Consider the following 13,941-nt stretch of genomic DNA (forward strand, 5'->3'; position numbering starts at 1 on the left):
CTTTTGTATTTTATTACCCGCATTCTTCTTTTTTTCTTTGCCGAATGACTCTTCGGTGCGGAAACGCAAAGGTATTTGGTGTTGATACAGGGTATCAAAGTCTGTCCGCACCGGACCCGTCTGGGGTATCATTCCACTAAACCGAAAGTGGGCGATACTTCTCATGTTTTCTGTCCGGGGAACCAAGACGATGAAACCTCAAGTCGGCAGTAGAAAGGTACTTGCCGTTAGCCCGCTGTCGCGAAGACGCGTATCCGGACCTATAACTGGGGTGTTGTTATCTATACAAGGATGACTTCCTCCTCAGCAGATTTCTCGACATTCTCAGCCCATCAATCCATCAATACATCCACAATGAGTTTAGACATCCAACTTACTGCCCCCAATGGGCGCACTTACAAGCAGCCCACCGGTTTGTTCATCAACAACGAATGGGTCAAGTCGTCCAATGGCGAAAAGATCACATCTATAAACCCAACGTAAGTTGCCTTCCCACTTATCAATACCGAAAACATTACTAAGAGTTACAGCAACGAGGAGGAAATCACATCCGTCTACGCTGGTTCGTCCGAAGACGTCGACAAAGCCGTCCGCGCTGCCCGCCGTGCCCTCCACAACCCATCATGGCGAGATCTACCAGGTACCGAGCGCGGTAAACTGCTCAGCCGCCTTGCTACACTTGTCGAAGAGAACAAAGAGATCCTCGCTACGATCGAAACATGGGATAACGGAAAGCCATACACTGTCGCGTTAAACGATGACGTGAACGAAGTCGCTGAGACGTTGAGATACTATGGTGGCTTTGCGGATAAGGTGTATGGACAAGTCATCGAAACAACAGGTGACAAGTTTGGATACACCATTCGTGAACCTATTGGCGTCTGTGGACAAATCATTCCGTACGTCAAGATCTTTCTCCACCACTGTTGATGACACTTTACTAATGATGTTGGTAGGTGGAACTTCCCACTTGCAATGGCAGCTTGGAAGCTCGGCCCAGCTCTAGCATGCGGCAACGCAGTGATCCTCAAGCCCGCAGAACAAACACCACTCTCCATCCTCTATCTCGCCAATCTTATCGTCGAAGCAGGTTTCCCCCCTGGTGTTGTCAACATCATCAACGGTCTAGGAACCGTTGCCGGTGCCGCCCTTGCTTCACACATGAACGTCGATAAGATTGCCTTTACAGGTTCTACCCCCACAGCACGCAGCATCATGAAGATGGCGAGCAGCAACCTGAAGAACATCACTTTGGAGACTGGTGGCAAGAGCCCTCTCATCGTCTTTGATGATGCCGATGTTGACTTGGCTGCGTACTGGGCCCATAATGGTATCATGTACAACCAGGGTCAGGTGTGCACTGCTACCAGTCGTATCCTTGTCCAAGAGGGTATCTACGACAAGTTCATGGCTGCTTTCGGAGCGCAAGTCAAGAACATCTCCAAGGTTGGCGATCCTTTTGAGGAGAGCACCTTCCAAGGACCTCAAGTCACCAAGGCCCAGTATGAACGAATCTTGTCGTTTGTTGATGTTGGTAAGAAGGAAGGTGCCAAACTGGCTCTTGGTGGTCAACCATTCAAGGTTGGCGATGGAAAGGGTTACTTTGTCGAGCCAACAGTCTTTACAGACGTTACACCCAAGATGCGTGTTTTCCAAGAAGAAGTCTTTGGACCATTCGTGGTCGTCACCAAGTTCTCTTCTGAAGATGAGGCTATCCACTTGGCTAATGATACACAATATGGCCTTGGAAGTGCCCTTTTCACAACAAATCTGACAAGGGCGCATCAGGTTGCCAAGAGGATCGAGGCGGGTATGGTCTGGGTCAACTCGAGCAATGACAGTGACTGGAGAATTCCCTTTGGCGGAGTGAAGCAGAGTGGCATTGGTCGGGAATTGGGAGAGGCTGGTCTTGCGGCCTATTCTAACATTAAGGCTGTGCATGTCAACATTGCGGCAAAGCTATAGACAGACATGCGAGACATGAGAATTGTAGCATTATCGAACAAAGCTATTGGCTAAGCTTCTTGAAGACCTCTTCTGGGACACCTCGTCGAATGCTCCATATAGTGTTGTGATCAGCCTTCTTGATAGTCTTGGTGTTGTAATTGATGGTGTCGCCAGTATGTTCCCTCGTCCAGCAAGCATTCATCCATTCTGGCCCCGCTGTTCCAGGTGCACCTATCATGGAATCCGATTCCGCGTAAAAAATATCGATGTTTAACTGTCGACCAGATCCTCTCAAAGCACTCGCCAACTTTGGTACCAGATCGTCGTAGTCGAGCCAATCGCCGAATCCAGATATTCCATTTACCTTTTGCATGAGGAACAGGGATTCATCCGAGAACCCTTCAATGCTCTCCGCGTGAACGTACTTGAAGAGAGAAGGCTCGAGCGACTCTTCGAACCTGGCGAACTCGGAATCTCCTGTAGGGCTGGGTGGAGCTGGTGTTGTGAACAATTGACTAAAACCAACGGAGGATGTGAAAGCTGGACCGAGAGTGTTGTTGAAAAATCCAATCGCCTTGTCTGCCTGCGCCATCATACCGACAGGTAGTGCTTTAACAAGTGAAATTGACCAAACATTAGAACGGGATGGCAAGATCCAAGGCGCACCAATGGCCATGTATGAGCGCCCGGTATGGAGAATCTCGGGGTGATGAAGCAGCATGTCGAGGGCATACACGGTTCCTCCGCTGTGACATGCAACAGATACCTTGCCAATCTGAAGATGTTTCAAAAGAGCCAGTGTCATTTCTATTCCTCGTTAGCCACTCTTAGTCAAATCATAGACAAAATAACACAACATACTTCGACATAAAAGGGCGCGCTGTTCCAACTTGACAGGATCAGTTCCACCAAAACCCGGACGGTCCATCGTCACGATACGAACGCGGTGTTTCTTGGCAAGCTCGTCTTTGGCGCAATGAATGATGCGCGATGCACAGAGCGGCGCAAAGAACAGTAGAACATTTTCCTCTGAGGGATTAGAGGGGTTACGATAGCCGTAGTCTGCGTATTTGACCTTGATAGCAGTGGGAAATCCATTGGAAGGGTCTGCTTGGATTTGGAATGTTTGGGAGAAACGCGGGTCTTTGAAAAACGTCTCAGGATCTATTTCTTGTTGTGCTGCCATGATGAGGAATAGCGATGTGGTATTCGGTCTTGAATATTAGATTGGATGCGAAAAGTAAGACGGATGAGGGGATTAGATTGTAGATATTGAAAGGATTGTCACGTGTAGTTGACAAAAGTCTATAACGGTACTGGTCTAGACGGCTGAATTGAGAACCCTGGTTGGTAGGGCGTTGGTGTTTGGTTCAAGTTGGCTGGCCATTGTCGACTGACAAACTCAATTGTTGTCGCATCAACATCATCAAAATAGCTTCACAAAAGTGGAGTCAGTAGACTGGAGAGATATCAGTATATGCGCGTAAAGCATGCAGTGTTTTTGTGAATTGCCCTATCGTTAGAATTTATTGGTTCAAGTGCTCTACCAACTCCTGATAGGCTTGATGTTCTTGGTCTCAAGGTTAATTTATCAGTCTATTGAGACATTCTCACCAAGGCAGTAAACGGGTTAGACTTCTCCCTTCAAACCTCCATGTTGTCAGGGATATAACGCTCTTCCAGGGAACTGTTCAATCCGTAAAGTCGTCTACCGGTGGGAACCTTGAGCATTGCAAAAAGCTTGGATACAGGGTGAATTATTGAAAAGTGAAAATAATAGTCAAGGTGTTTGCGTCAAGGGAGACCAGACTCCCTCACTGATGTCAACAGTAAGACACAAAACTATCATGACGCATGAATAAAGTGATGATCCCTTCATTATAACCCCTGCCTGCTAAGCAAGACATCAAGGGTTAAAACATTAAAAATTCTCCCAATAGATAAAGCATCAGCCCAACGAAGGAAGCTAGAAAACTGATCTTTGAGTGTAAAGATTATCTTATCAAGGACTTTAATTACAATTCTCCACTACAATCCCAGCATTGGGCGTTAATGGGAAGCGAAAAGTCTTTAAATATGAGACATGTTGTTTGAGAAGAATGGCACAGACGCTTGAGGCTCAAGACGCAACCCGATCATGCCCGCAGACCCGGTAGCTAATTTCGAACCCTGGGAAGTTGGGCTTGAAGGTTTTGTCTTGGTTGTTGGGCGGCGAAAGTGAATATACGCCGAAAAGACAGGCCACTTTGGAAACAGATTTGGTCTATTGTGGTGATGTATTTTTTTTGATCTTGCTGACAAGGCAGACAGATAGACAGATGAATGATATAGTATCATCCAGTCTGTCAGTGAGTTTGCAAGGCAAGATAAGAATCGCGTTATGTCGCGTTGTCGCGCTGTCTCGCTGTCTTGGTGAGGCCTCTCTTATGGACGTGCTTGTGGCAAAAACCTGTTTGACTTTTGAGGCTCGGCCTTATCTCATGTCCCCTGTCTCTCCGATGAGTTGGCTACCGGGACCCGGCGCAGCGGATTCTCATTCCGTGTAACCAGAACATCATGTTGCTGTCCAGGAATAGCCTGTCAACTCATTCCCAGGACTTACGAATCCGGCCACCAGAGACAGCGCTAATTCGTGGTGGAAGAATTAGCGTCCGCCCCCTGTAGTTAGCACCCGATGAGCCTCAAGGCTAGCGCTATCTACGGCATTTACAGTGGACCAGAGCCCGCTTTTGGGCAGGGAATGGAAGCTTCGCTCTGACTCGAGTCACGGTTCCATCACGAGATTTTGAAGAGTTTGGCCCCCTTTCGACACGACAACATGGGTCGGTTTGGATGAGCATTGATGACTTGTTATCTAGATTTACAGGTCTTGGGTTTTATAAATACGCTATGTCTCTGCCCTCTTCATCTCGACATCTACTCACATCGATCATTACATCATACATCAGCCTCCATCGTTTAGACTTCCATAATGGATCTGCTTAAAGATCTCAACACCACTTGGGTAGATTCCAATTCACCCACAAGGCGCAACTCTATCGACTTCTCTGCCCCTTCACCGCCGCCACCAGATCATGCAAATGACCCAAAGGCCTTTTTGAAACACCATGCTGCTAAATCAACTTTATCTCAACAACCCCCAGACCCTGAAAAGGGAACCAATGACTCCAGTACCGACAATGATACAACACAACAACCACAACAACAGCAGCCACTGTCCATTCGACAGAGACTACATCATTTCACATGGGCCTGGTTTACTCTCCCAATGAGTGCCGGTGGACTATCACTGCTCATCCATGTGCAACCTCATCAATTCCCCGGTTTGAGGATCATCGGCACAGTGCTGTACAGCATCAACCTACTCATCTTTACTCTCTGCTGCATTGGCATGATTCTTCGGTTCTCATTCAACGCCGGTGACTTGAAACGATCAGTCACACATCATCGTGAAGGCTTCTTCCTTCCTACCTTCTTTCTCGCCATCGCTTCTTTAATCACTAGCACTCAGCGCTATGCCATTCCCAAAGACAACCCTTCATACGCTTGGGCATCACAAGCCATCTTCTGGGTCTATATCGTAGCCACATTCATCTTGGCTATCTGGCAATACTCTTTCCTCTTTGCAGGACATAGCTTTAGCTTACAGGCTATGATGCCTGGCTGGCTGTTACCCATCTTTCCTGTCATGCTGGGTGGAACAGTAGCGACAGTCATTCTCGACACGCAAACACATCTCAACCCTTTGCCTATCATCTTTGCTGGTCTGACCTGCCAAGGACTCGGATTCTGCGTGTCAATGATGATGTACGCTCACATGATCGGTCGACTTATGCAATCCGGTCTTCCAAACCGTGAACATCGTACTGCCTTGTTCATGAACGTCGGTCCACCCTCTTTCACAGCCTTGGCTCTCATTGGTATGGCCAACGCTTGGCCAAAGACCATCTCTGGCATCGATGACCTCGCTCTCAACGTCGAAACTGTCCGCACCGTAGCACTTCTTTGCGCCGTGTTCCTCTGGGCATTGAGTCTGTGGTGGTTCTGTATCGCCGCTGTCGCAGTCATTTCATCTCCACCCGAGGCCTTTCATTTAGGTTGGTGGCCCATGGTCTTTCCCAACACTGGATTCACGCTTGCTACCATTTCTATCGGGAATGAGTTCAAGTCTGAGGGTCTTCTTTGGACTGGGAGTGCCATGACCATTCTCCTTGTTATCACATTTCTTATTGTCATTTCATTTAACATTAGAGCTGTATTTGTACGAGATATCATGCATCCTGGGAAGGACGAGGATGCTGATGACCACTAAAAGTTTTGTTAGAGATGGAGTAATGGGTTTTTGTTTAGAGATACCACGGGATACAGGATAGACAAAAGGTTGCATCATTAGAAAGGCAGTATCTGGGTTCAGATACGGAGACCTCTTAGACATACATAATTTTAATTCATCATCATCATCACCACAATGACTGCTATTATCATCCCTGTTGATAGGGTTTCCATCTTCAATTACACTTTTTTGAGCATCAGCTATTATCATCATAATTGTTTCTTGTACGTCGCTCAAAAATGATGTCCATATCAATACGGCCCAAGCCGGGCCAGAACCTTCGATGCCAATCAACAGGGATCGAGCATTAGGCAATAAAGTGGTTGCAGGGGTTCGATCAGCAAACTTTTCCAGAATCAGACGAGAATTTCTTCTGATGCTTGGATCGTAATCGCTGGGACCACGGTCTTACGAGTCCGTGAAACAGGGCCGATAACATGATTTTGCTGTCGCTGCTCCCCCTTTCTAAATCTGTCCCTCCGGTTTTCGGCGAGACTCGGGAAGATTGACGGTTTGGCCGATGACTCGAGACGTCACAACAGGGTAGGTAGTCAACTGTCCACAGAAACAATTGACAACATCGCTATAGTTGGTACAAGTATCACAATTATATACTCGCTATTTTGTAGAGTTTGGGAAAAGCGTTTTCCATGTTGAGATAATAGACTCAGCACTTAAAAGTCTCAAGGTCAGTGTCGCTTTTAGTGAATAAACGATTCTTTTGCTTTGATCTTGTCATGTCATGACCTGCCAAATAGGACAATAATTCCATCAAATACATACTATAGGGTATACTTTTGGGTATCATAGGTAGAAAGATTTATGACCATCCACTGAATCATAGACATTTTGGGATCTGACTGAGTATGCCAGCTTCTCCAAGATACCAATTCGACGCCTCTGCCCTCACAGCAAATCAGTCCAGCTATTTATATTCATCCAGTCCTGATCCGAAGTAAAACTGTTAAACTGGTGCACACCCTCCGCCCCAAGCAACCGGTTCCAATCCGGCGGACTCTCCGGAACCATGACCTGCTCACCCTGTAGCCGCTGCGAAACTAGAGTCTCATACTCGCGATGTAGTTCCTCAAAGACACTATGTACAGCCTCGGCGTTGGGCCAGTGTCTCGCAAGCAAGATGGTACATCGTAAAAGTCTCGATAGCCTCTCCAACGCGTTGATAGCAACGAGAAATGTTTGCGATGTTACTGCTGCGCGTATTTCTCCTGCAAATTGGATACCTGCTGCTGTTATAGCACTGACGGATGTAAAGTGACATTGGCACAGTTCATCCCGTGCTGAAAGTTTTTCAAGGGATGTTACGATTGCTTGGGCAGCGGCGGAACATATTGATGAGGAGCTCGGTGAAGGGAGGTTGCGATGGAGATGGAGGAGGAGCAGGTTGTAATGCATGCGTAGATGACATGTCCATGAGTCATCGTCCTCAGCGACTGTCGAGATACCTGACCTTAGAGACCAGAGACCGAGCCGTGCATCGATTGACGAAATGTCTATCATGCGATCTCTTGCCGGGGCGTTGAGAGCAATGACGTCCAAGCCAATGTAGGCTAGATCGACGAGATGATTTAGAAAATCCGGGTTCACCCCTGGTGTCTCGACCATCGAAGGATCGGTGGTTGCTGTATCAGCCATGTCCTCTTGCCGAAGCGGTATTTGATCGATATCCTCGGCCCTCACTGCACAAGGCCTTCCCGTTTCCAGAGCAGAGAAAACCTCACAGAAGAAGGCAGACCACCAACATCGTCGATACTGAGCCATCTCAGCAGCTGGTAGTTGCGAGCTCTTTCTATGTGCACCGAGACCTGTTCCTATACGTACTGCTATGCCAGCCCAGTACCAAGGTCCTCCAGCGACTGTATCCCCATCACCGATGTGCCATGTGAATAGTGCTGCGGCCTGTAAGAGATGCATTCTGTCTGATTCGTGGCGCATGTGATACAGCATGCTTGCTCTTCGGAACAGGATATTCTGCACAGCGTGACGATCATTCGCAACGAGGGGATGAGAGCAAGCGTGAGCGCCGGCCATAAGAACTGATTGGAACAGGAGTAGTGGTGGAGGGTTATCAGGAGTGCGATATCTAGCAAGAAATTCTGGCTTAGACACGATAGGGAGGAAAGGGTGGATGTGCTCAAAGTATGCTGTGATCAGAGCATCGCGAACCTCTTGAGCGGGAAAGGATGATACTTCCGTGACGAGATCCTGAGACATGCCCCACGAACTTGGTGTAGGCTTCCAAGAGTGTGCCTGCCTGATGGGAGGATAAGGGTAATGTAGCTGTTTACCACCACCAGTCCTATCACTCGTGGAACTTCCATCGGCCGCAGAATCCGCAAACGAGCCATGGGTATCAGGACCCGTAGGTCCAGAGATCTCTCCCAGGATAGAAGAATAAGGCTGTCTGAAGGATCTGTGCAAATCAACGAGGTGTACTAGATTCGACACGGCTGTTCCGACGTAGGCAATGCGGAAGCTTTTGGTAGAGGCAAAGACAGCCCATGCTGCTGCACCAATGCCATGTTTGAAGAAACGAGCTAAACCTTCTCGAGCGAGTTTCTCTTGGCCATCTGGCTGGGGGAGATTTTGCGTCTTGTCTTTTTGTTGTTGAGATGAGTTCTGATCGGGTCCGATTACAGAAAGACGAGTATCAGTATTGGTGTTCCGACCTTGCACGGCTCCGGGCTCCGGATCCGGATGAGATATTCCGGGTGAATGACTTGCTGCTCTATCGTTCAGAGAATGTCTAGATAAAACCGAACTTCGTCTCTCGTCCGTCCATTTTGATCTATAAAATATCAACACTACATTCTCTCGTTTCACAGACAGACCGTGTGCTGTGCGGTCTCGGAGCCGTGTGTTCCGAGACTTACCGGCATTCCAAGCCTGATTTTTCACAGACTGAGCAAGGCCCCGATGGTCGGTCCACGATATCACATCGGACCTTGCGACGACGGCATATGTCACATGCTTTTCGTTGCTGACGTCGACGTTTGTCTTGCTGCGCCTTTCGCGGTGTCGAGTCCATGATGATGTAGAGCTGTGGCAATGGACTGAGGAGAAATCGGAACCGGTTGGCGGTAAGGATCGACGGTGAGTGGGTAGTCTCGGCTCCAGAGGACAAGAGCCGAATACTCGGGAATTGAACGGATATAGACTTAATGGATATGCTCACAGCATTGTTTAATGAGACGCGTGTATTGAGTCGCTGCTGTGGCATATTGTGTAGATATCTCGAATATCCATAGATTCTCCTACGACTTATTTGGTATACACTGCTTTCAAGGGAAAATGGTTATTTCCTTAAGGTGAAGGATGCAACTCCGCATTGAGACATTACCTAAACCCTACTTCCGTACTGCGGAGATTTGGTCTCCTCACCATTTCGGGAGCCGACCTTGGCACATCAACAGCTGGTCTACGAGGCATTCCATTATCATAGAAAATGCCTACCATCGCAGGCTCCGTCGTTCTCGTCACAGCAGGTACATCTGGGCTTGGTCTCAGTGCAGCCACCAAAATTGTCCAACTCGGTGCAAATGTTGTGATAAACTACGCCTCTAGCAAAGACCGTGCCAACAGCGCGGTTGCTCACCTTCAGGAATTGTCTAGTGACCAAGAACCTTCTCCCAAGGTTATCGCAATTCAAGCCGACGTCACTAAGAAAATCGAGATCCAGCGCCTCGTAGCCGAAACTGTCGAGGCTATGGGCAAGCTTGACGCCGTGGTATCCAACGCCGGTTGGACTCAATTCGCCAACTTTATGGACCTTGATGACAATGTTGATGAAGATGTTTGGGATAAGTGCTATGCGGCCAACGTCAAGTCACATTTGTTTTTATGTCATGCCGCGAAGAAGTATCTTGAGAATGCAAATGGTTCATTTGTTATGACTTCTTCTGTTGCCGGAGTCAAGCCCAGTGGAAGCTCAATTGTAAGGTCTTCCTTCTGTACTCTTGGATCACGTCTGGCTCATAAACACTAGGCATACTCAGTTACGAAAGCTGCACAAATTCATCTGGCAAAGTCGTTGGCTATGGTGATGGCGCCGTCAATTCGCGTAAACGCCGTGTCTCCGGGATTCATGGAAACGGTAAGCAGAACAATGAAGCCCATGGCATGCAAGTAATAATTAACGGCTACAGAACTGGATCGCCGGTTTTCCACAGTCAAAGATTGATGAGGCAAGGGGGAAAACCTTGCTTAAGCGAATCACCCAGGTTGATGTACGTCGCTCGGTCACTTCGGATGCAACATGCTAACGGTTATCAGGATGTGGCCGATCAGATAGTTCTTCTTATCAAGTCGGAGTCTATCACGGGCGCGAACGTCGTTATCGACTCTGGCTTCTCTGTATGAGCCAAATTATTGGAAATGATGTTGCCGCGTCGGCCTTCGCATTCTAGAGACATCGCGTACCGAGTCGGAACGTTTCCGAGCATCACCTTCCGAGCAGATAAGGGAGAGGTTTCAATCTCGGTTTCGGGCGGAACAGATAACGTATCTTGATCCCAGATAGTAAAGATAACGATGATCAAACGTGATTCGGTTGTTTGCCATACCGTGACACTACGATACAACGACCCAGATTTATCCCCTGTTGATTTGGAATACAGTTGAGCTTTGTTCATCCGTTCTCTAGCCGTAAACCTAAAACATTATTACCTAATGGTCAATGCTTGTCAACCCGGGATAAGACAGGCTTTGCGTGGGAGGGATCTAGCGCTTGGAAGATGCACATGATCAGCGCCTCAGATTAGAATGCGTAATGCTATCTGCGACAAGCCTTCCCCATGATGACGGAGATTTTAGCGCTGAGCCAGGACTAGACCGGAAGGGGCAGCAGCCCTGGACTGTGTCAAACGATTCCGAGATGTTGATTCCGATCATGAAACGAGAAATAAAGTTAATTTGTTGAAACATAGGAGACGAGTCGCGGACTGTGTCTCAAGACGTGGTAGCACATATATGAGAGCTTTGACAACGCAGGTAGATGGACACACTTGTTGGAACTGTGGATTGTTGATGTCAAACAAATGTTTATTCTATGTAACAACTCATGTTTTTACAAACTGATAATTTACAACTTGGGTCCCTCTTCCTTGCAGCATCCCGATGTCAACTTGGATCCAATATCCTTGTCACTCGGCACATCAATTGCCGGGTTCCTTGTGAAAAAGTCTGACGGCGTGATATGCAGCTGAAGCATCTCGACAGGCATGACTGGCCAATCCTCGCTTCGAGGGTTATGCGTAAGTCCAAAGACGCTCCACAGGACAAGATCCTGATTCAGCACATCATCGCACCGATTAGCTGCGTCGGCTACACCCCCGACTTCAAGCTTGGACTGCAAAGTGTACCGACCACCAGCGTAAAGTTCGTGGTCCTTGTACTTTGTAACCCACATGTGGCGCTTTGCGAAGAGTGCGCGTTTGGCTTGCACACTGTTGGGGTCGGCAAGCAGGAGTTGAGTGGGCGGTGGTGTGATCTTGTAGCCGACCGGTTTTCCAGATATGGGGTTTCGTTTGTTTAGGTTTTGCACCTTGAAGACCCTGTTGTTGAACGGGGCTGCGTCGAGACCTTGAGATGTGGTGATTTGTTTCTGGCAAACCTCATACAAGTTGCCATTGGGGTTTGTCCGCTTGTCCATTCTCAAAGGGAGACTCTCTTCTTGGACGACAGTATTCTTTGTGCCATCAATAGAAGGATCTATTCTGACACAGAAGACGTGCTGATGGTTTTGCGCAAGAGCGCCAGGGCTAACGACGTTGCCCCAATCGCTAGTCTTGCCGGGGTCAATGTTGACAACCGAGACGATTCCTGTTGCGCGGGCTTCCACGACGATACCTGCGGCTTGGTCGAACTTGTAGTTGAACACATACTCGTAGTTGGCCAGGGTAATGATGAATTGGATAACCAATTCGCGTCGGCGGGTAACAACGGCTCGGCCAGTGCGCCAGTCGGTGTGCTTCCAGCCGATACCGTTGTCTTGCTCATGGAGACAGATTGCGTTCTTGGTATCCAAGGCTGTTCCATCTGAGTCGATGAGGACACCATCGAAGTACTGGCGAGTTTGTTAGTCTAAATTTCTATCTCGGATCTGTAAAGGGACATACCTTGATAACTCCCAAGCAGTCGCATCCGAGAGTTAGACTGTTGACACAGTGGCCAAGACCTCCGTCACCAAAGTCGAAGGCTTGCTTGCGATGGTAAGGTGCTCGGGGATCAGCATAAGGAACAGTCTGTTCATGGTTAGCACATTGTCACATCTTTTGTCACAGGAAGAACTTACCATGTCACTGATACTCAATCTGTACAGGACAGGACGTCCATCATAACGGATATCATGAAGAACAGCACCCTCACGAGGGTTGAAAGTGACTCTCATGCGCCACTTCTGCCACTGAACCAAGTTTCCTTCCGTGACAGAGAAACTTGGGCCTTGAGGCTGCAAAATCATCAATGGCTTCAAGTCCTTTCGTGTACCACCCTCAACAAGTTCAGGAACATACTCGGCGGGTTTGCAGTGGTCAAGGAGACCAGGCGCGTGGGTCTTTTCTGTAAGACTATCGCCCTTGCCTCCTGTAGCTGGCTCTTCAACGCGGACAATCTTCTTGGTCAGCGCGTCCATCACCGGAATGAGAGGAACGGGGTAGGCGTAGAAGTTAGAGTCAGGGTGTCCGTTTTGAGTATCACGTGCAAAGATCAGGGCTTGGAAGAAACGCGTGTTTCCATCCTCAAGATCTGGCGCACCGTAGGGCCATGGCTCGACGACAATCTCAAATCCCGGTGGGAGCTTGATCTTTGCGAGCTTTTCTTTGAAGAGCTCTGATTCTCCGACTGCCTTGACGACCTCGTCAAATTCGTAGCTATTAATGTGAGTAACTTGGATCGATCAGACAATTGGGATATTACTTACAGCGTCAAGCTAGATTGATGCTCGGGACTAACAACCTGTTGGTCCACAATGGTCTTCTTTGTGAGATCGACTACAGACTCATAGTACTGAGTCTTTGATGCACCGCCAATAATGTCGTAAAAGACCTGAGCGCAACGGTCAGGTCTTGGAGACGCAGCGTGCAAAGCATTAGAGTGCTCAAGTTCCAGGAACTTCAGAACTTCCTCCTTGGGAGGCTCAAAAAGGTAGGATTGTCTAAAGTACAGCAATGCACCAGGGTGTGCCGCTTTCACAATGTCGCGTGCAAGGTTGGTTTCCACTGTATTCAGGGCTGAAAGGGGATGTGGGAGAGGCATGCTGGATAAGACAATAGGTAACAGTAATGCGATATGTGATAACAATAATGTAAGGGAGGGTATATGGCTTTATTTGTCGGAATGAATATGCAGACAGTCTAAAAGAGTTGTATCTGAGCAGTTAAAATACTCGCCTCTCATGAGACTCGGAATCCGACATTCCGAGCAGTGTTGGCGGAATCGAGCTCGGAACGCAGAACTCTTAATCTGGGGTAGTATTCGTTATAGGACCCCATGTTTTGATAAAGCCCCTGTCTAGTGCGCTGTACTGAGTTGACTAAAAATCTGTTATCGGAGCAGTGCCGCGTTTCCCTGTTGAGGATATTCTTATCATCGCCATGTTACACTCTGACAATACTATACATATACAGTACAGCCCCTGAATGATT

The 13,941-nt window shown here is 48.1% G+C and overlaps 6 protein-coding genes across 6 annotated transcripts; 3 read left to right on the forward strand and 3 right to left on the reverse strand.

The window, feature by feature from the left end:
• Positions 1-354: 354 nt before the first annotated feature.
• Positions 355-1,965, forward strand: FPSE_00296 (uncharacterized protein; the record flags this gene model as incomplete). Its single annotated transcript, XM_009253416.1, has 3 exons — positions 355-479; positions 531-899; positions 957-1,965. 3 exons carry the CDS (start codon positions 355-357, stop codon positions 1,963-1,965), a joined length of 1,503 nt encoding a protein of 500 aa, XP_009251691.1.
• A 43-nt stretch (positions 1,966-2,008) lies between these two features.
• Positions 2,009-3,133, reverse strand: FPSE_00297 (uncharacterized protein; the record flags this gene model as incomplete). Its single annotated transcript, XM_009253417.1, has 2 exons — positions 2,009-2,754; positions 2,809-3,133. 2 exons carry the CDS (start codon positions 3,131-3,133, stop codon positions 2,009-2,011), a joined length of 1,071 nt encoding a protein of 356 aa, XP_009251692.1.
• A 1,785-nt stretch (positions 3,134-4,918) lies between these two features.
• FPSE_00298 (uncharacterized protein) lies at positions 4,919-6,259 on the forward strand (the record flags this gene model as incomplete). Its single annotated transcript, XM_009253418.1, has 1 exon — positions 4,919-6,259. One exon carries the CDS (start codon positions 4,919-4,921, stop codon positions 6,257-6,259), a length of 1,341 nt encoding a protein of 446 aa, XP_009251693.1.
• A 927-nt stretch (positions 6,260-7,186) lies between these two features.
• On the reverse strand, positions 7,187-9,326 carry FPSE_00299 (uncharacterized protein; the record flags this gene model as incomplete). Its single annotated transcript, XM_009253419.1, has 2 exons — positions 7,187-9,086; positions 9,172-9,326. The coding sequence occupies 2 exons, from the start codon at positions 9,324-9,326 to the stop codon at positions 7,187-7,189; spliced, it is 2,055 nt and encodes a 684-aa protein (XP_009251694.1).
• A 417-nt stretch (positions 9,327-9,743) lies between these two features.
• FPSE_00300 (uncharacterized protein) lies at positions 9,744-10,657 on the forward strand (the record flags this gene model as incomplete). Its single annotated transcript, XM_009253420.1, has 4 exons — positions 9,744-10,232; positions 10,284-10,391; positions 10,444-10,524; positions 10,571-10,657. The coding sequence occupies 4 exons, from the start codon at positions 9,744-9,746 to the stop codon at positions 10,655-10,657; spliced, it is 765 nt and encodes a 254-aa protein (XP_009251695.1).
• A 721-nt stretch (positions 10,658-11,378) lies between these two features.
• FPSE_00301 (uncharacterized protein) lies at positions 11,379-13,552 on the reverse strand (the record flags this gene model as incomplete). The annotated part of the gene is made up of 4 exons (XM_009253421.1): positions 11,379-12,362; positions 12,415-12,540; positions 12,591-13,167; positions 13,218-13,552. 4 exons carry the CDS (start codon positions 13,550-13,552, stop codon positions 11,379-11,381), a joined length of 2,022 nt encoding a protein of 673 aa, XP_009251696.1.
• Between the last annotated feature and the right edge of the window lie 389 nt (positions 13,553-13,941).

Source organism: Fusarium pseudograminearum, chromosome 1 (assembly GCF_000303195.2).
Source record: "Fusarium pseudograminearum CS3096 chromosome 1, whole genome shotgun sequence".
NCBI lineage: Eukaryota > Fungi > Ascomycota > Sordariomycetes > Hypocreales > Nectriaceae > Fusarium > Fusarium pseudograminearum.